The sequence below is a fragment of the Choloepus didactylus genome, chromosome 7 (genome assembly GCF_015220235.1).
Source record: "Choloepus didactylus isolate mChoDid1 chromosome 7, mChoDid1.pri, whole genome shotgun sequence".
In the NCBI taxonomy this organism is placed as follows: Eukaryota; Metazoa; Chordata; class Mammalia; order Pilosa; family Megalonychidae; genus Choloepus; species Choloepus didactylus.
Genome location: NC_051313.1, coordinates 114,992,254 through 115,014,367, shown reverse-complemented (window position 1 = coordinate 115,014,367; position 22,114 = coordinate 114,992,254). Strand labels below are relative to the sequence as shown.

Genomic DNA, 22,114 nt, shown 5'->3' with positions numbered 1-22,114 from the left:
CCTCATCTAAATACCCAAATTCATCCTTGACAAGTTCTGCTTTCCACATACCAGCAGGACACAATTTTGGTGAACTTTCAGCTACTGTTTCCAATAACATGTTTATTGTTGCCTTCTGAATCCTTACCAGCAGGAACTTTAACATTCATTTTTCTCTAAAAGTGTGGTTATGATTTGGGTATTCTCTAAGGTGATATATGCCTTCTCTACCATGCCCCTCACTTCCTTTTGGGCCCCCATTGGCAGCGTCTTTAACATCCATATTTTTACAAACAGTCTTTTCAAGGAAATTTAGATTTTTTTGCATAATACTCCTCAAAATTCTTTTCCAAAACCACACTGACATTTTTAGGTATCTGTTATAGCAGCACCTCACTTTCAGGTACCAAATTCTTTATCAGTCAGGGTTCAACCCAAGAAGGAGAACATGTAGGAGATGTATAATAAGAGATTAAAAGGAATTGGTTTACAGGATTGTGAAGACTGGCCGGGTAAGTCCAAAATCCATAGGACAGGACATCAGAAGGGCAGGCTGGAACTCACGGACATGAGCTGAAGCTGCAGACTATAGGCAGAATTTCTTCTGCTTCCAGGAAGCCTCAGCTCTGCTTTAAAAGACTTTCACTGATTGAATCAGGCCCACTCAGATTATCTAGGATAATCTCCCTTACTTAGTCAGTTGATTACAGACTTTAATCACATCTACAAAATACTTTCATGGCAACACTTAGATTAGTGTTTGACTGAAGAACTAGGGACTGTAACCTAGCCAAGTTGACATATCATAAAACCATCACAGGTACAATTTGTTAAGTTTTGACGTGTATGTGTGTGTGTAGATAGTTACATACGTGGCATACTTTGGAGTTTTGAGGGTTTGATTCCAGACCACTGCAGTAAAGCAAATATCACAAAAAAGTACATCTCATGAATTTTTTGTTTTCCAGTGCATATAAAAGTTATGTTTACATATGTTTACACTGTATTGTATGTAGTCTATTAAGTGTGCAATAGCACCATGTCTAAAAAAACAATGTACTTACCTTAATTAAAATGTGACACAGAGACATGAAGTGAGCTCATGCGATTGGAAAACATGGTGCTGATAGATTTGCTCGATGCCACAAACCTTCAATTTGTAAAACAAAACAAAACAAAACACAATATATGCAAGTGTAATAAAATGAGGTATGGCGGTATATCCATGAAACCATTACCACAATCAATAGTGAACATATCTCTCACCCCCAAAAGTTTTCTCATATTCCTTTGTAATCCCTCGCTTTCACCCTCCCTGCCCTACATCCCCGAGCAACCATTGGTCTACTGTCTCTCATTATAGACTAGTTTGCACTTTCTAGAGTTTTCTATAAATGGAATCATGTACTCTTTTGGTCTGGCTTCTTTCACTCTGCATAATTATTTTAAAATTCACCCATATTATGATGTGTATCAGTAATTCATTTCTTTTTGTTACTGAGCAGTTTTCCCTTGTATAAACATACCATACTTTGTTTATCCATTCATCTATTAATGAACATTTAGATTGGACCTTTAGACTGGATATTTAGGTGGACATCTATTAATGGACATTTAGATTAATAGACATTAATAGATTGGGGCTATATAAATAAAGCTGCTATGAACATTCATTACAAAGACTGTTTTTATTTCTCTTGGATAAATATGTAGAATTAGAATGGCTGAGTTATATGGTGGGTATATGTTTAACTTTTTAAGAAATTGCCACTGTTTTTCTAAGTGATTATAGATTTTTTATTCCCACTGGCAATGTATGAGAATTCCAATTCATCCATATCCTTGTCAACATTTGACATGGTCAGGCTTTTTAATTTTAGCCATTCTGATAGGTGGGTCACCTAATGATTTTAACAATTTTGACAATTCTTGTTTGATTCAATGTCACTGGAGCTTGCAAAAAGCTGATTTTATAATTCTAACATTATTTCTATGTCCATTAGCTGGCATTTCTTTGGTAAAATAGAGCTTTCCCTCATGAACTGAAATTATGTAGTTCTACTTAATAGAGTTTCCATTGGAAAGGCAGATTGAATGTTTCTTTCCTTTTAAATACCAATTTTCAAAGCAAAAGAGTTGTTTTAATCCTCACACACCTTTGGATTCAGGTAGGTCATTCTTTTTATCCCATTTTGCAATATGAAAGATATGAAAGTGAGACTCAAAAGAGTTTAAGGAAGTTGCTCAAGTTCCCAATCTCAGCCAACAATCAAGAATCCTGATAAGAGTTTGCTTCTAAAATAAAAGCCAACCTACTTGGAAGATTTGTCATAGTACACCTGTGACATAGTAGCCTGTTTCCTGCTAAGACGGTCAGAGTGCAGTGAGAAATAAACATCTTCTCCCTGCCACTGACTGCCTCATTCACTGCAAGGTTATTACCATCCGTGCCCCACAGGCCCTTGGGCTGCCCTTCCCCAGAACCTGCCAGTTCAAGGCAGAAACTGAACACCATGGCCCAATGGACCTTGGATACATTCCTTTGCCAAATCCCTTTCATTGACTTCTGTCAAGGTGAACTGTGTTTCTTTCAGAAATTAGAATTAATCAGGAGCAACCTCCAAGGTTCTTTCCCAAGCAAAGATAGGGGCAGAAAGTAGCAGAAAGGCCAGTAATCTGATGGGGGGGCTAAATGGTGGCATCAGAGAGGGACACAGAATCTAAGGGATGATAGGGCTGATGTTCAGCTGGAGGGCTCTGGTGCAGAGACAGCAGTTGGTAAATTGTTCAGATACTTCTGTGTTCATTGGTAAAAGATGCAGCTCTTTTACCACTCCTACTCCAGTGACCACCTTCTATTTACCCCTCAGCACATAGACCACCCTTCTCTCACTACCCTTCATATCCCTCTCTCTCTCTCTCTCTCTCTGTCTCTCTCTCTCTCTTTCTCCTTTATTTTATTATTATTTTTTATCATTTAGCACCCAGGCTGAGCTATAGTTAAAGATTTTGAATAACTTCCCTGGGTGTGGACACAACTGGATTGGAATTCTAACTTGAACAAACACAATGTTGCCGACCACTGTCTGGGACCCCTGGGACACAGCCTAGACTCTACATACCTTTGGGTATGTACCTGTATGTACTAGATCACGATGCCAAGTGTATTTCCAAACATCGGGGTCAGAAGTTTGAAAAACCCAGGATAGTGCATTCCAAGCAGAGGGGACTGAATGCAAAGGTACGTGGCTTTTTCTGGAAGAGAAACAAGAAGACTAGGAGGTGGGCAGGGTCCAGAAGTGAAGGCCTTGAGGCTCACAGTCAATGAGAGTGGCCTGAAGGCAGGGAGCCTCAGAAGTGGGGCACAGGATGGAAAGATGATGACTTGAGAGTCTGAAGTACACTGGGGACGTATGGCAAGAAGCATGTGTGTTTGGATGTGGAGACATAAGCACCCGGCCAAAGACAAAGCAAAAAATTGGGGTCCTGAGAATGGTTGAGGTCCCTCAGGGAGAGAGGCCCGGGTGGGAACCCTGAGGGCCCCGTATTAGCAAGGGTGTGGGGTGAGAGGGGAGTGAGTGATTGAAGGCTCGGGAATAGTTGGACCCTAATTAGCAGTGAAGGAAAAAGCATGCTGAAGGGCACTGAGGAAGAGAAGTCAGAGTGGTGGGAACTTGGAAAACTGGGAGGGACAGGGCAGAGATGCAACAGGAAGGGGATCAACAGGATAGAGTGCAAGACTGCTGGTAAGATAAGGACTCCAGACCTGCAGCTGTGGCCGACCTCAGAGGCAGCATGGGTCTGTGCAGGGGTCAAACCCAGCCCTGGTTATTCTGAGCTTTGTGACCTTGGGCAATTGACTAAACTTCTTGTTCCTCAGTTTTTTCATCCACAAAATGGGAATAACAAGAATATCTACTTCCCCATATTTGTGATTCCAGTGGAGCCAGAGTTGCTGAAATAATGGTTTCTCACACCCCAGCTCTGCACTCCAGTTCCTTTTATTCTGCCCTAGGATCCTTTTCCAGAACTCTTGTAAGTCTGAGAACCAAATAAGGTAATACACTGAGGCCATCATTGAAGTTTAGGTGCCAGGAGTGGGTGGAGGTGGGGTGGAGCTGAAATTAAAAGTGGGGGGAGGGGAGTCTTGGGAAGTGCAGGAACTGAGCTGTCCCGGAGAGCACGACAGTGAGGAAGGACGTCTGTTTATGTAACATGTCGTCCCTTGGGGTACCCTAGAGGAACAGGGAGAGCCAAAACCAAACACATAGATCAGGACATGCCAAAGGCAGCCTTTTCAAATGACCACAATTTGGAAAGCACTGCAGCTTTCTACTCAGGCTTCCCATTCCTCATCCTTTCTCCTCTTCCCTCTCTCCCTCTCTCCTTCTCTCCCTCGTTAACACCAGGCTCCGGAGTCTGACAACTGGAGTTTGAATCCCTTCTACACCCCTTACAAACTGTGTGACTTTGGGCAAATTATTTAACTTCTCTGTATCCTAGTTTCCCACTCACTTCAAGTGGTACAAATACATTTATAACTCGGGTAAATTCCAGGAAAAACCACATGATGGATATTACTGGGGGTGGGGGAGATGTTGCATGTGGAGAAATCTATTGGTGGGGGGGGTGCCAGAGAAATGGAATTTCCCAAGTGCGCTCATATAACTCACAGAAGCCGGTGGTCATGTGATGCTCCCAGACTTAGAGAAGTGGTGTCATTAAGTAGCGGAAACTGACTAGAGCAATTTTAAAATGAATGCTTTAAAGGCAAATTATATCTTTGATATTTTGGCTCTTACTTTAGTAGAAAGAACTTTTATTAATTTTCATTAAAATATATATTATAGAAAAATTTGATCACACAGAGAAACAAGTAGCCCCAACCCCCCACCCCACCCCTCAAAAACTCCTCAACCATCTTACCACCAAGAGACAAATATTAGCATTTTGGTACATAAACTTTCCTACTTTTTTCTCTGTGTCTGTATTCTAATGTACATATATATATAAGTATAATATATATATGAATGTCCTTTATTTTTTATATTTTAAAAATGGATCATGCCTACATTCTGTTCCGTAATGTGATTTTTTTGGGGGGGGCAAGAGTGTTAAGAATAGTTTTGGATCCCCTTAAAACCTGCTCATTGACCACCAATCTTGCCAGCTTCCTTACATACATAATTGCTTTTTGCTAAATCAGTGTTTCCCAGCCTCCTTAATTCTGGGACACACTTTAAAAGGACTAAACTTTCTCAGGACACAACATAGTGTATGAGAGGAAGTGTAACTATATAGTTTTTGTTTTCTTTTTTTAAACTATATACTATATAAAGAATCATAAACTATAAACTGAAATGAACAGCCTTCATTTGCTGCCCTTCTCCCCGAACGTAACAAAAACAAAAACAAAAATCTCAGGAAACAAGCTATAGGGAATAAAGCTTTACCTGGGTATTTTTCTAATTTAAGTTCTAAGATATGTGGCAAGCAATTAGAAGCAATCAAAACGTGCTTGGATAGACTGGAAAGAGACAGGTAGAGGGTGTGTGGCTGATATAGTGCTGTCTTAGTTTGCCAGGGCTGCTATGACAAATAACACACAACGAATTCACTTGAACAATGGGAATTTATTGCCTTATGGTTTTGGAGGATAGAAGTACAAAATCAAGGTCACAACAGGCCATGCTTTCTCCAACTCTGTAGCGTGCTGGTGCTGACTGCCTGAATTCGTTGGGGTTCCTTGATTTGCATCTCTGCCTCTGTCACGTGGCTTCTCCTGCTCCTGCTCTGTCGTCTGTATCAGTCTAGATTTTCTCCCCTTATAAGTTCTTCAGTCATACGGATAAAAGCCTACCCTGATTCAATTTGGCCTCATCTAAAAAGGAACTTTGAAGATCCTATTCACAAATGAGTCCACCCCTTAACTAATAATAACATCTTCAAAGGTCTATTTACAAATGGGTTTACACCCACAGGGACGCAGATGAAGGCTTGAAGATGAAGATGGGGGACATGATTCAATCCCCAACAGGTGTGTACCTTACAGTCTCTCTTTGCTCCAAGAAAAAGTAACACAACTATGGCAGAGAGTGTGGAGAAGTGTGGGGAGGGATGCCAATGAGAGCTTTCATTTATTTGTTTTTGATGAACATTTACTGTCTTCTACATGCCAGGCTGGCCTGTGTCTTGAGGCAGGCAGGAATCCCATTTGGGAAGAAGCTAGGAGCAAGCCTATCTCTTCTGAATCACAATATGTAAAACTTTCTGAACATCTACAATGCTATAATACTATATCATCAGCAGCAGCATAATTATTCTTTTTCTCCTTTGCTTCCTCCTCACCTCTCTCAACTTCCCTCCTTTCTTCTTCTTTAAAATAATAAAAAACTTTTTAAGTTCATGGGGAAATCAATGCCTTGTTGACGCCTTGATTTTGGACTTCTACTAGCCTCAAAACCATGAAACAATAAATTCCTGTTGTTTAAGTCTATATCCATTATACGGTATTTGTTTTAGCACCTACGAAACCAGTACAAACTCTTTGGGGTATATAACCAGGAGGAGAATTGCTGGGTCATATGGGTAGTTTCTATCTTTAACTTTTTGAGGAATTGCCAAGCTGTTTTCCACACCCACTGTGCCATTTTACATTTCCACCAGCAATGAAGAAGAGTCCCAGTTTCTCCACATCATTACCAAAACTTGCTCTTTTCCATTTTTTTTTTATTGTAGCCATCCTAGTGGGTGTGAAATGGTATCTCTTTGGAGTTTTCATTCATATTTCCCTAATGACTAATGAGGTTGAGCTTCTTTTTATGCTCTTGTTGGCCATTTGTAAGTCTTCTTTGGAGAAATAACTATTCAAATCCTTTGTTCATTTAAAAAAAATTTAATTGTGTTAACATCTATGCTATACAAAATTTCCCATTTTAACCACTTTCAAGGAAACAATTCAGTGGTGGTAATTACATTCACAATGCTGTGCTACCATCAATACCATCCATTACAAAGCTTTTCCATCATCCCAGATAGAAACCCTATATCAAGTATGCATTCCCCACCCTACTGTTGCCCCTGGTAACCTGTATTTTAATTTCTGACTCTGAATTTGCATATTCTAATTATTACATGTGAGTGAGATGACACAATATTTGTCCTTTTGTCTCTGGCTTATTTCACTTGACACAATGTCTTTATGTTTCATCCATGTTGTAGCAAGTAACAGAACTCCATTACTTTTTATGGTTGAATAATATTCCGTTTCATGTAGATAGCATATTTCGTTTCTCCATCCGTTGATGGACATTTGGGTTGCTTCCACCTTTTGGCTATTATGAATAATGCTGCTATGAACAATGTTGTGCAAATATCTGTTTGAGTCCTTGCTTTCAATTTTTGGGGGTATAAACCTAGAAGTGGAATTGCCATGTCATATGGTAATTCTATACCTAACTTTCTGAGGAACTGCAAACTCTTTCCACAGTGGCTGCACCATTTTACATTCTCAGCGTAATGCACAAAGGGGTCCGATTTTTCCACATCCTCAGCAACACTTATGTTCCATTTTTTCAGCAATAACCATTCTAGTGGGTGTGAAGTGATTTCTCATTGTGGGCTTGATTTGCATTTCACTAATGGCTAAAGATGTTGAGCATCTTTTTATGTGCTTATTGTTCCTTTATATATCTTCTTTGGAGAAATGTCTATTCAAGTCCTTTGCCCATTTTTTGAGTTGTTTATCTTTTTGTTGTTGAGTTGAAGATTTATTTTTATATTCTGGATAATAGACCCTTATTAGAAATATGATTTGCAAATGTCTTCTTCCATTCCATAGACTGTCTTTTCATTTTCTTAATAAAATCCTTTGATGCACAAAAGTGTATCATTTTGTTGAAGTCCAATTTATCTATATATTCTTTCATTGTTTGTACTTTTGGTATAAAGTATGAGAATCAATTACCTAACACAAGGTCCTGAAGATATTTCCCTATGTTTTAGCTCTTATGTTTAGGCTGTTGATCCATTTGAGTTAATTTTTGTGTACAATGTGATGTAGGGATCCAACTCCATTTTTTTTTTCACCTTGATATCCAGTTGTCCCGGTTCTATTTGTTTAAGAGACTGTTTTCCCCCATTGAATGTTCTTGGCGTCCTTTGGAAAGTCAATTGGCTATTGATGTATGGGTTGATTTCTGGACTCTCAATTCTATTCCATTGCTTGATATATCTATCCTTACACCAGTATCACCCTGTTCTGATTACTATAGCTTTGAAATAAGTTTTGAAATTAGGAAGTGTAAGTCCTCCAACTTCTTATCTACTTTTTTCAATATTGTTTTAGCTCTCTGGGCCCCTTGCAATTCCAAATGAATTTGAGGACTGGTTTTCCATTTCTTCCCAAAAGACCATTGGAATTTTAATGGGGATGGCATGAATCTGTAGATTGCTTTGGGCAGCATTGCCATATTAATATTAAGTCTTCCAATCCATAAACATGGAGATGTCTTGTTGGTTAGAATTTTAAACCTGCTATGACAGACCCTTGGAAATGTTTTAGAAAATCAAATATATTAAATGTATGATTGTAGCTTCAAATGTTTAAGGGCATTAAATCAATCAAGTGTGTAAATAGGGTTAATTACCGAGTGAAATTCTGAGTTAAAAATTCATCTAAGTACAGTGGAAATTATCTTACAAAAGTATAAGATTTTTGGAAAATAAAATAGCATAGATTTTGGAAGTTGAGCTGAGAAGTACCAGAATAACTGAAGTTAAGAATTTGAGACAAAGATAAATAGAATGAAAACACCAGAATTAGTAGTGATTAATCCTTCCCAGGCACAAGAGCCCCCTCAGGCAATTAAAAAAAAAAAATTCCAGTTGTCACCTGGGAACTCCTACATAACAAGTCTCCTGGCTGCCCATACTTCTAACTACCATCATAGCAGCTTTTTAGGAGCCTTCAGAGAGATACATAATAAGTGCTCAATTAATGTTAGCTGAAGGAATGTGATTAATTCATCTCTGTTTCACTGAAAGCACTTAATAGGCACTTGGTATGTACTTGTTGATATGTGAATAAATACATCACTGAAATCAGTATTTTACATATCATTGGTAAAATCTCAAATCTATCTACCCATCATGCTCTGTGCTTTATCCACATTGACTTTTAAAAAAAATTCCTCTAACTCACCCCAAGGACTTTACATATGCTACACCCTATTCTGGGGACACTCTCACTTCTCTCCCCCAAACCTTGCCCATTAACTCACTTCCTCCAGGAAAAAACCTTTCTTGGTCTCCCTGGTTAGGCCAATCTCCATTATACATCATTTTCTTCTCCTTCAGACTATTTTCTACATAAATAATAGCACAATTATTTGTGTGATTCTTTCACTAATCCCTTTCCCCTGGAATGTAAGTTCCATGATGGCAGGCTGACATTCTGTTTTGTCTTACTATTTGATCCTTCAAACCCATTTCAGTGATTGGAAAATAAAAGGTACCTGTGGTAGTTTGAACTGAATGGACCACAGAAGATCATATTCCTAAAGCTAATCCATTCCTGTGTGTGTATTGTGGGTGGGATCTTTTGATTAGGTTATTTCAGTTGAAGCATGCCCCAGGTGGCTCTTAATCCTCTTGCTGGTGTTCTTTATAAGTGGATGAAATTCAGAGAAAGACACAAAGAGGAAGACAGAAGCTGAGAGAGAAAGCCACAGAAACAGAGAGGTTAAGCCATATTCCCCTGTGTTCACAAAAGTCACCATTAAAAAGATAGGACTACAGGAAGAGAGAGTGGTCCAGTTATTCCACCCTCCCTTTCCTCCAAACAAGGCTGTAATTCCTCTACCTAAGGCTATAGTGACCCAACTCCAATAGCTGCAGTACCTGATTTGCTTCTGTTGACCCTGCTCCCTTCCTTGCCTCATTAGGCCCAAGAGCTGCCTCTGGGAGTTGCCCTTCCACACCCAACCTTGTGGGTTTCCTTAACCCTGCCCACACTTCTATAAATAATCTCCTCTTCAATTTACCCTTTGAATGTGCCATCTGCTTCCTGTTAGAACCCTGACTGAACCAAACAGTTAATGAACCATTGTTACAGTCCATATTCTTATTAGGTTTTTCTTCATGGATATTTGAAGTCAATTATAATGTTTAAAACATTAAATCTTATACATAGATAGTACCTGGCCATCAGTGACTTCTTTTTCTTAAATTAAAAAAAAAAAGTACTTAGTGAATTGATCATGAATGAATTTTAGAATTGGAAGAAAATTTAGTGCCATGTTTTCTCAATTTGAGGTAGTGAGAAGACTATGGAGTAATTTCTATATTAGGAATCTTTCTGATTGTGACAGGAGACAAACCAACTCTAAGTGTCTTAAGCAGATGAGGGAAAGGGGAAGGGAATTTGTATGTTCAAATAACTGGGAATTCCAAAAGTGGCCCTAGGTTTAATAGTTCTTAAACAAGAGTCCCAGGGCTCCTTATTTCCCATCTCTCAGCTCTCCTTCCCTCTGGGTGGGAAGTCCACTGCATCTGCCCTGGAGACAGGATGGCTGCCTTGGCTTACTACCCCAGAATCAGAAGAAATGAGCACACTTCTCTGTGTTTGGTCTAGCAGCAGTGCCAGAATTAGCAGCTGACTGGTCTGATTGGATTACTCACCATTCCTAAAGCAATGAGAGGAGCCTAAGAATTGGAATTATTTAAATAACCAGGGGTGGGGCCTTAGCCCTCTGAAAAAGTGGGGTATTGGGCTCAACTACACCTGAATCAATAACATGGAGTACTTTGAGTTCCCCAAAGAAAATCAGATGTTCACTATAACATATGATCCCGATTGCAGGCCCAATCAGGAAATTCTGGTAGCTTCATGTGGTCTAGACAAGAAAGTGGTCACATAAATTTAAAGGAACATTAAAATATTCCAAAACATAAATGGCGATTTCACTTGGCTCCAGTCTCTAGGGGATGGGAAGTGTATGTGGATGGCAGGAGGAGGTTGGGAATGTATTCATATATAAAGTAGGAGGGATTAAGAGTGCTCCATCTGCAGAAGTACGCTTGACTAGCATTAACACACACACAAACAAGAAACTAGGATTTAAAAAGAGTCAGCATTTTCTGAGCAGAGATTGTGCCAGGTGATTTACATACATCATTTCTTTTTAATTAAACAAACAAATATGTATTGATCACCTGCTGTGAGCCAGGAGTATTTCCAGGCCTTGCAGAGGCAGGAGTGACTGCTGACAGCTCTTGTGGGGAGCAGCAACCAATAACAACTCTGAAAATTTCTTGTTATTATCCCATTTTACAGACTGGAAACTAATGCTGAGAGAGGTTAAGCCATTTTCCCCAAGATGCTTTAGTGGTAAGCAGCAGGACTGTATGTAGTCCAAATCCAGGACAATCTGATTTTAAAGGCTTTGCTTTGGATAGAAGGAAATAAAATTAAAAAGAGGAGAAAAGCTTAGACAGAGGAGAGGAGCAAATCAAGGCAAACACAGAACAAGAGGAGAAAAATGATCTAGAGAAAGAGACAGAAAAATGAGAACCAGCCCCCCCCTCACCTGGGGTTGAGTGGAAACTCAACAGGTACGATCACCACAAGGTCTGCCTGACTCAAAAGGTGTAGTTCCCATTCCAACTCTTTCCTTTGGGTATGAAATCCCTGTTTTACTGGTGGGGATACTAAGACTCACAGCGATTATATCTTTGTATTTTTCCCCCATTGAGATAAACCTTTAGAGCCACAATAAACCATAAGGCTTCAAAAGAAAATATTCGGAAAAGATCAAAGATAAGTAAATGCTGGCATATCTTCAGCCAAAGGAAGCATAAATGACTGAAAATGCAGATTCTCATTGCTGTGTGTGTGTTTTTTTTTAAACGAGAGCAGCTTTAAATAAATTTTAGCAGTAAGTCAGACGACTAAAAGGTAATAAGTGGCTAGGTTTGGGGGTCCAAGAGATAGACTTTCTTGCTGAACTTACTGTTCAGGAGAGGAAGTTCAATTTAGTGACTTTTCTAACATAACCGCAGTTTTCCTCCCTCACAGTTACTCTTGTGGCTGTCTTCCTGGGGGAAATGGAAAACAGAGGAAGCTATGGGTGTGGCCGTCAGACCCCCTCACCCCCAACCCAGGTAAATGCAGACACTCTAAAGGGGTAGGGAAAGGGCTGAGGACAAAAGCGAGGTTCCCTTCCTGGAATTTCTTTCGTGGCCCAGAACTTAAATTCAGTTTTCTTCAGCAACTTCCTCTTCCTGTTATTTGCTAAAGGTGATTGTTTCTAGAGGACCTGACCAGTTTCATTTCTGTTCAGTTTCTACTAAACATTAAGAGTCCAGGATGTCGACTCCAACCGTCTCAGCCAAGTCTTGCAGTTCAGGTTGGGAAATAGAAAACCTGTCAGAGTTAGGTAAACTTTCAAGGGTCAGGCGTTTTACTAAGCGTGGGAACTGGAAAAAATCTGGTACCGACTTGGCCACAGACAGCTCCATGACCTTGAAAGCCACTCTGAGCCATGTTGGTAAACGCAGCGACTTTAGTTCCACTCAACGCTCATCGCGTGAAGTAATAAACGAATCCATCTAATCCCTGAATCTTGTTGGGAGGGGAAGGGAACTATCAGTGTTTGGGACTGACGGCGATGGCGTTATTTATTAAACCCTAGCTTATTTGGAGATGACGGCCACAGGACTGAGTTAACTCGGGGGTGCGAAAGTGAGTAACCCCCAAAGGGGCTCCTGGCCTACTGCCACATGAGCGCCACAGCGCATGTCTCCAAAGACTTGGCGGCACAGCCCGAGCGCTGTCTCAACAACCGCGGTTCTCGCTGCGTTTGTGACCACTACGTCACGAACTCCTCGCTCTCTCATTGGGCGAAATCCATCCAATCATGTGACTCCACCATGGCATATAAATAAGGGCGAGGAGAAGGCGGTGGTCCGCCATTTCGTGGACGCCGGGTGAACGAGTACGTCTGTTACAACCATACGGAAGGGGAGCGGGAAGATCGTTCGAGCGTGTGGGTTTGATCCTCCGCGTTTCAGCCCAAAATCTCGGTAAGAGAACAGCAACGGAGGGAGTAAAGTGGAAGTGGAATTTAATATTTCAAAGTTGGGGCCCGGCCCAATGGCGGCGCTAGCTTGAGACAAAGAGGCGCCGCCGCCATTTTGTGACGTTCAGCACGGGGCGGTGGCGGGGTCTTCCTGCTCATCCGTGGAAGTTTCCTGGCTTTGGAGTGGAGGTTTTTACACTCGGTACTGGAAATGAACCGGTGTGGTGGTGGGTGGGGGTAACCGAGAGTTTGAATAAAGGGGGAGAGCGTAGATAACCGAATTGTGTTCCAGGCCGCGGCCCTTCACCTTATGGCGCCTTTTTTTTTCCCCTGGCTCCTGTTTTTCTTGGGAGGCTTTTCTCGTTTTTTTTTCCCAAGTCACTAATCAAGATCGGACCTTTACGTCTATATTAGACGAACGTCGTGCTCACTTTTATTTTTAAATTATTTTCTTTTAGTTGGACTTTCACTTTTTTAAACGAAGCTAATCACAATTTTTTTTAAAGCTGTACGATGTTCCTTATAGTCTGTTGTCGTAGGCTGACACTAGTCGCTGCAAAGTTCTGGTTTTTTCTTTTTCCTTTTTGATTTTTCCACCAGTGACTTGGTCCCGCAACTTCCGGGCATAGGGTGGGGTCACGGCCAGTAGGATGCGGCTCTACTGAATTTTTTAATTACTTAAGTGAGAAGAATGTGTTTATGAAAAGCCTTTCAGTTGAGTTAGAGGTTATATAGGCTGCCCTTTTATGTAATTAAAACTGGTCTACCAGTTGATGAAGTTTAATAATGCAGAGGAGATATTTTTCAGTGAAAATTTATCAAATCCAAGCCCCCGAAGTGTAATGGAAGTTCTTGCCTAATGGAAAATTGCGGTGAAATTCATGCGACATAATATGAATTGTTTAAAGTGTACAGTTGAATGGCATTTAATAGATTCACGATGTTGTGCAACCGTCATCTCTATCAACTTCCAAAACGGTTCCAACACCTGTAAAGGAGGCCCTGTATCCATTAAGCAGTTACTTAACGCTTCTCACTTCCACCCCCTAGCAACTACTAATCTTGCTTTATCTCTGGATTTAACTATTCTGGGTACCTCATATAAGTAGAACACTATAATAGATGAATTCGGTATGGCTTTCGCTTAGCATGTTTTCCAGATTCATTCTCATCTAGCGTGTATTAGTACTTTTTATGGCTTGGTAGTATTCCGTTGCATGGATATACCGCATTTTGTTTATCCTTTCTTCAGGTGGTGGACATTTGGGGTGTGTTTAAAGTGGAATGTTTTGGCTTACAAAAGCATCTGTACGTCATTTATCTGTGTCAGTTTAATATAAAGTACTGTGCCCTAGTATTCACCATTGTTTCATAGTTTTCAAATTCCCGGCAGAATTGGTTTGCTTTTAAGCTGGTAATCCTACTTCTGTCAGAGTAAATGCTCCTCCAGTGTTTTCTCTCACTTTTCATGTAGGCTTTTAAAAAATTTTTTAACTAATTGTGCTGGCTTGTTTCTTGGTAGTTTGAAGTGCTTTCATGGTCTAATGGTTGCCTGGGGAATAAGTGTATCAAGGGTAGTACTATTTTTTTTTTTAGCATTTGCAGTTTTTCTTGAGGATGTTTGTGTGTAGGTTACTTGTATAAATGATTAATTTTTTATGTTAATTTTTCGTTACAGAAATGCATCGTGATTCCTGTCCATTGGACTGTAAAGTTTATGTAGGTAATCTTGGAAACAATGGCAACAAGACTGAATTGGAACGAGCTTTTGGATATTATGGACCACTCCGAAGTGTATGGGTTGCTAGAAACCCTCCCGGCTTTGCTTTTGTTGAATTTGAAGATCCCCGGGATGCCGCTGATGCTGTCCGAGAACTAGATGGAAGGTAATTTAATGATTAATTTATACTAATAGTAATACGTTGCTTCTGTTTTTAATATTTAAAACTTGTAGGATATGGTTTTGGATGGTTTCTTGCCATCTAAAGTTTGTTACTGAAGTTTACATAAGCCTTTCCTGCTATTAAAATCACTAAGTTTTAGTGGGTCACCACAAGCTTCAACTTGTTTGTTTTTCTACAATGTCACTTTTGAAACTTTTAGAAACAATTGTATTGTCTTAAAAAGTGATCATGAACTGGTAAGTGAAGGTTGCTGATGGTTATACGGGGGATTATTGTCCCTTTCCTGGTGTTTGCAATATTTTTGCTAGGAATTGTGGATCTGTTAGTTCAACTAGTACCTGAGGGATAAGTCACACCTGAGCACTTAACAATAACAGATGTTGCCCTTTCTCCCTTTTCTTGGCATTTGAAAACCATTGGATTCAGTGGTACCAAGGAAAACTGATAATCTTTTGTGTCCAAAAATGAATTGTTTCATATTTCTGTGCTGGCGCAAGTTCCTCCAGTGGGGTATTTTTTTTCTTTAATATGGTGAAAAGGGTCTGTGAGGCTATATGAAAGCAGACAGTGAAAACAGGAATTTTGCTAGGGTCCCAACTCTTACCAATTATTGTCCAAATATGGTGGGTTTATCTAAATTTAAGGGTTGTGAAGGAATGGACGGACAGGGAATGATTGTCTTTCTAATATTCCCATTATAGTTTCTTACATGACAGGTATTTTATGAGCATTGTGGGAATGGGTGATGTAAAATCACAAATGGTTCTCCTGTCCTTGTCTTGGGAGGTCGGCTAAGGAGGGTGTGGGCCGGACGGACAGACTGGTCTGATGAGGATGACGTAACCCATGACAGATGGGAGAAAACCAACAGATAATGCATAGTAAGATCTGTAACTGGAGTACAGGCTGGGGGATCCTAGGAGGAGGGGTCAAAATGGAAGTAACTAGTTTCTCAAGGATGATCCAGAGGTCCTCACACGTAAATTGCAATTGTTAACATTGAAAGTGAGCCTGATTATTGATGATAATAGTTACATGAATAAATTAAAGGAAGCTTGTTTTTGTGAATTGGTACTTTTTAAAATCCCATTAGTTAAAATTTTGAAATTAAGCCTGGGAATGAACCCAGTTGTCCTGTGTGTTAGGAAAAAAATAGGGCAACTAAAACTTGTTTTGGTGTTAAAAAGGATTCTCTAGACACATTTAAATGTTTGCGAAGAAGCTGACTTTGGAGAACTTTGCTTTAACACATCTCTTAGGAAGTCAGTTTAGCTGCTTTGAATTTAATAGTATCTTTTTCTGTCCTAGAACACTATGTGGCTGTCGTGTAAGAGTGGAGCTGTCGAATGGTGAAAAAAGAAGTCGTAACCGAGGCCCTCCTCCTTCTTGGGGTCGTCGCCCTCGAGATGATTATCGTAGAAGGAGTCCTCCTCCTCGCCGCAGGTACTTGAGAGATAGCGTGTTCAGAGATATGAGTATAATGGAGTAGCTAGTAGGAGCAGGTATTTCTCTTAAATATGTTGTTTTAAGCTTATTGTGAAGAATCAGGTTTTTATGAAAGATTCTCTGGGCTGTAGTTTGGGGTATGTGAGTTGTGCTGAGTGTTGGCTTTTGTCTTTAGGCCACTGTTCATGTTGGTAGACAGTGCTTCTATCTTGGTTCTATCTTCTAGTTCATCTTCTAGTTGCATCTTTCCAAGTCTTCCCTTATACTTCAATTTAGGCCTTTTTCCATTTCTTGAAACCATAATGACAAACATTACATTCAGCTCTAGCTCTTCACAAAAATGTGTTTTCTGTTAGCACAATTGTAATATTTATCAAACAGGCAGCTGTTTGAATGTTACAACTGGTAAAGTACAAAATCATTCTGAGACTAACCTAAGTCACTGACCAATAAAGGGGGCTTAAAAAGAAGTAATCCCAGTCATCTGTTCTTCAAACCCAAATAGGAGAGATTACAGTTTTTTTATAATTGAAAATGACATCATTCTTGGACCAGGCAAAATTGTCTGGATGCTAACTCCGCATCTCCTCAAACCTTCAAAATAGTTTCTGCAGGACTGAATTCACCTCTTACAGGTGAGTGAAGTCCTGCTAGGAGATAGGAGTTCAAAATCTTGCCCCTTTTGCTATTTTGAAAAACAAAACAACACGCTGTTGCCCATCATAATAGAGTATTTGTTAGCTAATAGATGGTTGTACTGATGGCTTGTTTTTTTTTTGTTTTTTTTTTTTTTCATTTTTTTTTTGTGCTTTTTGGTCCATCTATTAATAAAAATGAACCCCGTTACAGAGTCACCATCATGTCTCTTCTCACCACCCTCTGAGTCTGCATTAGCCAGTCAACTAGCCCTTTCAGCGTCATGTGACCAGCGCGCCCCATTCAGCTTGGCTGGTGTCGTTTCACATGACCCAGGCATGGCCAGTCGTCAGGTTGCACCGCCCTTTGGTTCCCGAGCATGCTGTTTTCTCTCAGCCTTCTCTCCAACCTTAACCAAATCGGCAGCAGCCACCTCGACCGCCCACACATTCCTGGCCAATCAGCTCAGCTGTTTATTTACCAAATGTCTTCACAACAACTACAGCAGCAGCCTTCGGCTAACAAAAAAGCAGGAAAAATCCACAACACCCCCTTCGCCAACCAACTAAATCCAACGCAACATCTGGCAAAACCTTTTCAGCAAATTCTTCCTGGCCGTCAGTCCGGCAGCCTCACCTCACCATTTCTAGCTTGTTGAAACCCAAAACTAGTAAGTTTTTCCTGCTTATACAGTTTACTGCTGGTTAAAATAAGGAGTAAGCGGCTTAAAGTAATTCTTTTTTCTGGATCAAAGGCTGGCTGTGCATAATTGGATGGTAACGTACATATATATTGCTTGAATAAAACTTTTAAGGGTGATAGGGACCTCATAATGTAACTAGACCTTCAAGTGAAACTTATTTGCATGTGTGAGATGCCAAACTAAAAATTTTAATATCTCTAACAGATTTAGCTTTCCTTTCTAGCAGAATTTGTTGAATCCTATCACCTTTAAATGGTTTTACTAACAGTTTTCAAATTTTAAAAACAATTTTTGGGTTGAAGTGTGGGCCAAGCTTAAGGTAATTTGATAAACCTAAACACACTCTTAAATGTGACGATCACAGATGCAGTTCTGATGTAGCACTTAATGGCATCAGTTTTTACACCTGGCGCGTTTTCACCAAATTACACTATTCACCTGGTACCTAAGTCTTGTCATGGACTTCTAGGTTTGCATGGGTTCCAAATACTGGTTTATGGTACTGTTTTTGGAACTACTTGTGGGACTACATTTTGGTGTGGTGTTTGGGTAGTGAAGTTAGATTGACAAGTTTTGCATTGGACAGATCTGCAGTGAAGCACTTTGTTAAAGTGAATCCATGGTTGGAATACCTGCTTTTCACTTGAGCTTTTTTTTTTTTCCCCACCCGGTTCTTTAATCCTTCTGTGCCTTTTTTTTTTCTTTTTTTCTTTTCTTATTTATTTTTTTGGACGATGGGTGCCAGTTCTTCGGCACATTCACTGGGCCCAACAGTGAGATTGAAAAGTTGGGAAATGCCTCACGCCATAAATACTAATTGATGATGAGCCTAATTTTCCTGTTTCTGCTTTTAGATCTCCAAGAAGGAGAAGCTTCTCGCGCAGCCGAAGCAGGTAAAAACAAAACAACAAAAAACACACCAAAAATTTAAAATACTTTTTGGGGGAGGGAAGGGGGGCTGGGTTCTCAGAAATGATAATTGTCGTCTTTCTGTTTTGAGCTGTTTTCCAAATGCCTGGGTTAATGGTGTCAGGCCCTGAGTTTAGTGGATCAAGTGCTATGTAAAGCCCAGTGTTCAGTTGTAAGAATGAAACAGCTTTGAGTGTTCAAGTACTGCTTAGAAACCGTTTTTGTTGTATATGATCATTATTTCGGAATGGCTCTAATTTTATTTTCTTCTGGTTTAGGTCCCTTTCTAGAGATAGGAGAAGAGAAAGATCACTGTCTCGGGAAAGAAATCACAAGCCTTCCCGATCCTTCTCTAGGTCTCGTAGGTAAGATCTCTAATGATTTACAAAGCCATTGAGACCTTGCAGACATGATAAGCCAGTTTGTGTTCTAATTTTAAAACATTTTACCTTAAATCTTGTGAAGTTACATCGCTGAGTTATAGATACAGTAAACTTGTTGTGTTCTGTTTTTTAGCCGTTCTAGATCTAATGAAAGAAAATAGAAGATCAGTTTGCAAGAGGAGTGGTGTACAGGAAATAACTTCATTTGACGGGAGTATGTACAGAAAATTCAAGTTTTGTTTGAGACTTCATAAGCTTGGTGCATTTTTAAGATGTTTTAGCTGTTCAAATTTGTTTTTTGTCTCAATGGTGACACACATGAGGATGTAACTCTATGGTTTAAAATTGATCATATGAGGCATGTTGTAATATCAAGAATTTGTTACTTTACAATGTTCCCTTAAGCAAAATTGAATTTGTTTTGAATTTTTAGTCTTGTTTTAGACGGATAATAAACCTCTAAATCCTGTCCAGCCAGAGTGTGCTGTTTTAATAGTATGGAAATAAAACTGGCAAAAATTAAGGTCTTTAATTTTTGTCCATAGCTGGGAAGTAGTATGCAATTGTAGTTGAAAAAGCAGTCTTTTAAAAGTGCTGTGAATACAAGCCAGCTGGTAAAAAAAAAAAAATTTAAATTAGATCAGAGGTTTTAAAAAAATTACAGTCTTCACTGGGCACGATTGCCCAGTTGGTGTAGAATCTGATGTTTCAAGAAAGTTACCTTTGCTTTTAGGTCAAGTTCCTTATGTGATTGCTGTGTATTGAATACATAGCTGTTTAATAACATCCTTTTGCGGGGGGTGGGGTGGAATTTGAGACTGTTAAAAGATATCTGTGTCCTGCCAGTTTAAGGGTACATTGTAGAGCTAAACTTTGAGTTACTGTGCAAGATTTTTTTCATGCTGTCATTTGTAATATGTTTTATGAGAATCCTTGGGATTAAAGTTTTGGTTACAAATTGTTGTTTAACTTGAAAGCCTGAAAGCCTGTTTTTCCTTGCAAATCTGTGAGCTTGGTACCAAGTGCAGGTATAACATTCCTGTTGGAAGCCATACTTAATATTTTCTTGTAAAGTGCTTTTGAAGTAATAAAATAATAGCATAATTGTGTTATACTAGTCGAATCCACTGTTACTACAGTTCTTGTCCTATGGAAAGCAGTTGGTTACACAGTTCTTAATTTTAAAAGAAATAATTGAGGCACAATGGATTTAATCTTTTCAAGTGAAGGGTATTTTGGGTTATCACCTAAATGATGGTTAGTAATCCATTTTTTAGGAGTAGAAACCAGTTGGGGGTCCATGACAGTGAACAACATATATGAAGTACAGCAACCATGGTATATTGTAACCAAAGTAAGTAGCCCATAAAAAAGGTTTTTTATCATTAGCATGAAAACTTTGATTTCAGAATTAAAAAAAAGCTTCCTTTTTATATAATTTGAGATGTTGCATGGGAATTCTAAACTGATCCATCAATCCATCATGATGTAAAGTTTACAACATGGTTAAGATGTAATAGTGCAGAATTGAATAATATGGAGGCATGCATAACCTTTCTCTTAGAAATTGGGAGGAGTTGTAATATTTCACATTTTTGTGCAGTTAGATTAAATCATAATGCAACAGTCTTGTGGCCTAGTTTCCTTAAATGCTGTACTGACTTTGTCTTTAGTGTGGAACATAAGTCATTGCATTAAAAGTTGAATTTATATAAGGATAAATAAGATGTAGGTCCTGAATAAAAGATTTCCAGTGGTTAAAAGACCTGTCTTATAAATCTCAGAGGAAAGAATTTGGTGTCACCAAGGTTCAGCATGAATCTTTTCCACAGTTGTACATTTTGATTTACTGAGAGTCTGGATTTGGGGCTTTTTGCCTTTTGGCATTTCCCCATAGCCTAAAAGCTTAGGAGCGTGCCACATAGATAAAAAGTCAAGAGTAATTAATGTTACATCAATATTTACTTTGGTTTTTATAATTGTACCTTTATATGAGTATTTTTGGTTTTATACAACATGCGAAGAAATTTGGGTTTCCATAAAAAGGATAATAGCCTGCTTACGCATATGATGAGACTGACAAAAATAATACTGGATCTGTTGGCTTGTAGAAAATGAACCTGTTGAAACATTGTGTTGCATTTAGATTGTAGTGTTTGAAAGTTCTGCAGTTCTTGTAATTTCTAAAATTATTTTGTATAGTCTTGTCAAGCATCCTCTGCATTCACTACAATACTAAAAGCAGTCACAAAATTACTTGACCTGTGGTATAGTGGGATTTCATCCAGAGGTCACTATTAATAAAATAGTAAATTTAATGTAATTTAAGGAAACATCTAAGGATTATAGTTGGTTTTTATAGAGTCCAGAACATTTAACTTCATCCATAGTTACTGGTTCATTATGGGCTGCTTCTGACCTCCATGTTTTTAAGACAGAAAAGGAAGTGAAGAAAGATTAAGTTGCCCAGAAAAAAGTTTTTTATGCAACAGTACACCTTTTATCTACCATTTATATGCTTGACTATCTTCCACTCTTTGCAAAAAAAAAAAAAAGTGTGATCTGTTACTGGCACTGTTCATTAGACTGCAGTCTGTGGTTCACACTCAAATCCGTATCTGAGAGTGAGAAATCATGCTTGCTTTTTGTAGATCCCTGGTTTCAGTGCAGTGCTTCTTAATCAGGAATGGTGTTGCTCAGATTTTTCAAAATACACACAGCCTGGTTATTTCTAGGCCGATCGACTATCTTACAGAACCAATGCTTTTTACTACTATTTTAACGTGCTTTTATTTTCAGAATCTTGAATGTGATTTAGTTGCAGTCCAGCTTTGGCGGGAATGTCTTCTAGTTGTATAATTTTTGTACTACCAGACTGTTGCCTTCTGGTTTTCCATTTTTTTTTGAGAACATGCAAGGTTTTTGTAATTAAAGTAGCTGAAGAAAAACTGGGTTGCAATATATTTTTATCAAAACAAATACTATAGTGTTAAAAGATTTTATATATTCACACAGATTCTCATCTTGTTTAGGATTTATAAATGTCAGAATTAATTCAACTCTACAACACTCCTA

At 39.1% G+C, this 22,114-nt stretch overlaps 1 protein-coding gene across 1 annotated transcript; it reads left to right on the top strand.

The window, feature by feature from the left end:
* Positions 1-12,936: 12,936 nt before the first annotated feature.
* SRSF3 (serine and arginine rich splicing factor 3) lies at positions 12,937-21,623 on the top strand. The gene is made up of 6 exons (XM_037843711.1): positions 12,937-13,062; positions 14,737-14,944; positions 16,271-16,405; positions 18,602-18,640; positions 18,935-19,021; positions 19,173-21,623. The coding sequence occupies exons 2-6, from the start codon at positions 14,739-14,741 to the stop codon at positions 19,198-19,200; spliced, it is 495 nt and encodes a 164-aa protein (XP_037699639.1). The 5' UTR covers positions 12,937-13,062; positions 14,737-14,738; the 3' UTR covers positions 19,201-21,623.
* Positions 21,624-22,114: the final 491 nt, after the last annotated feature.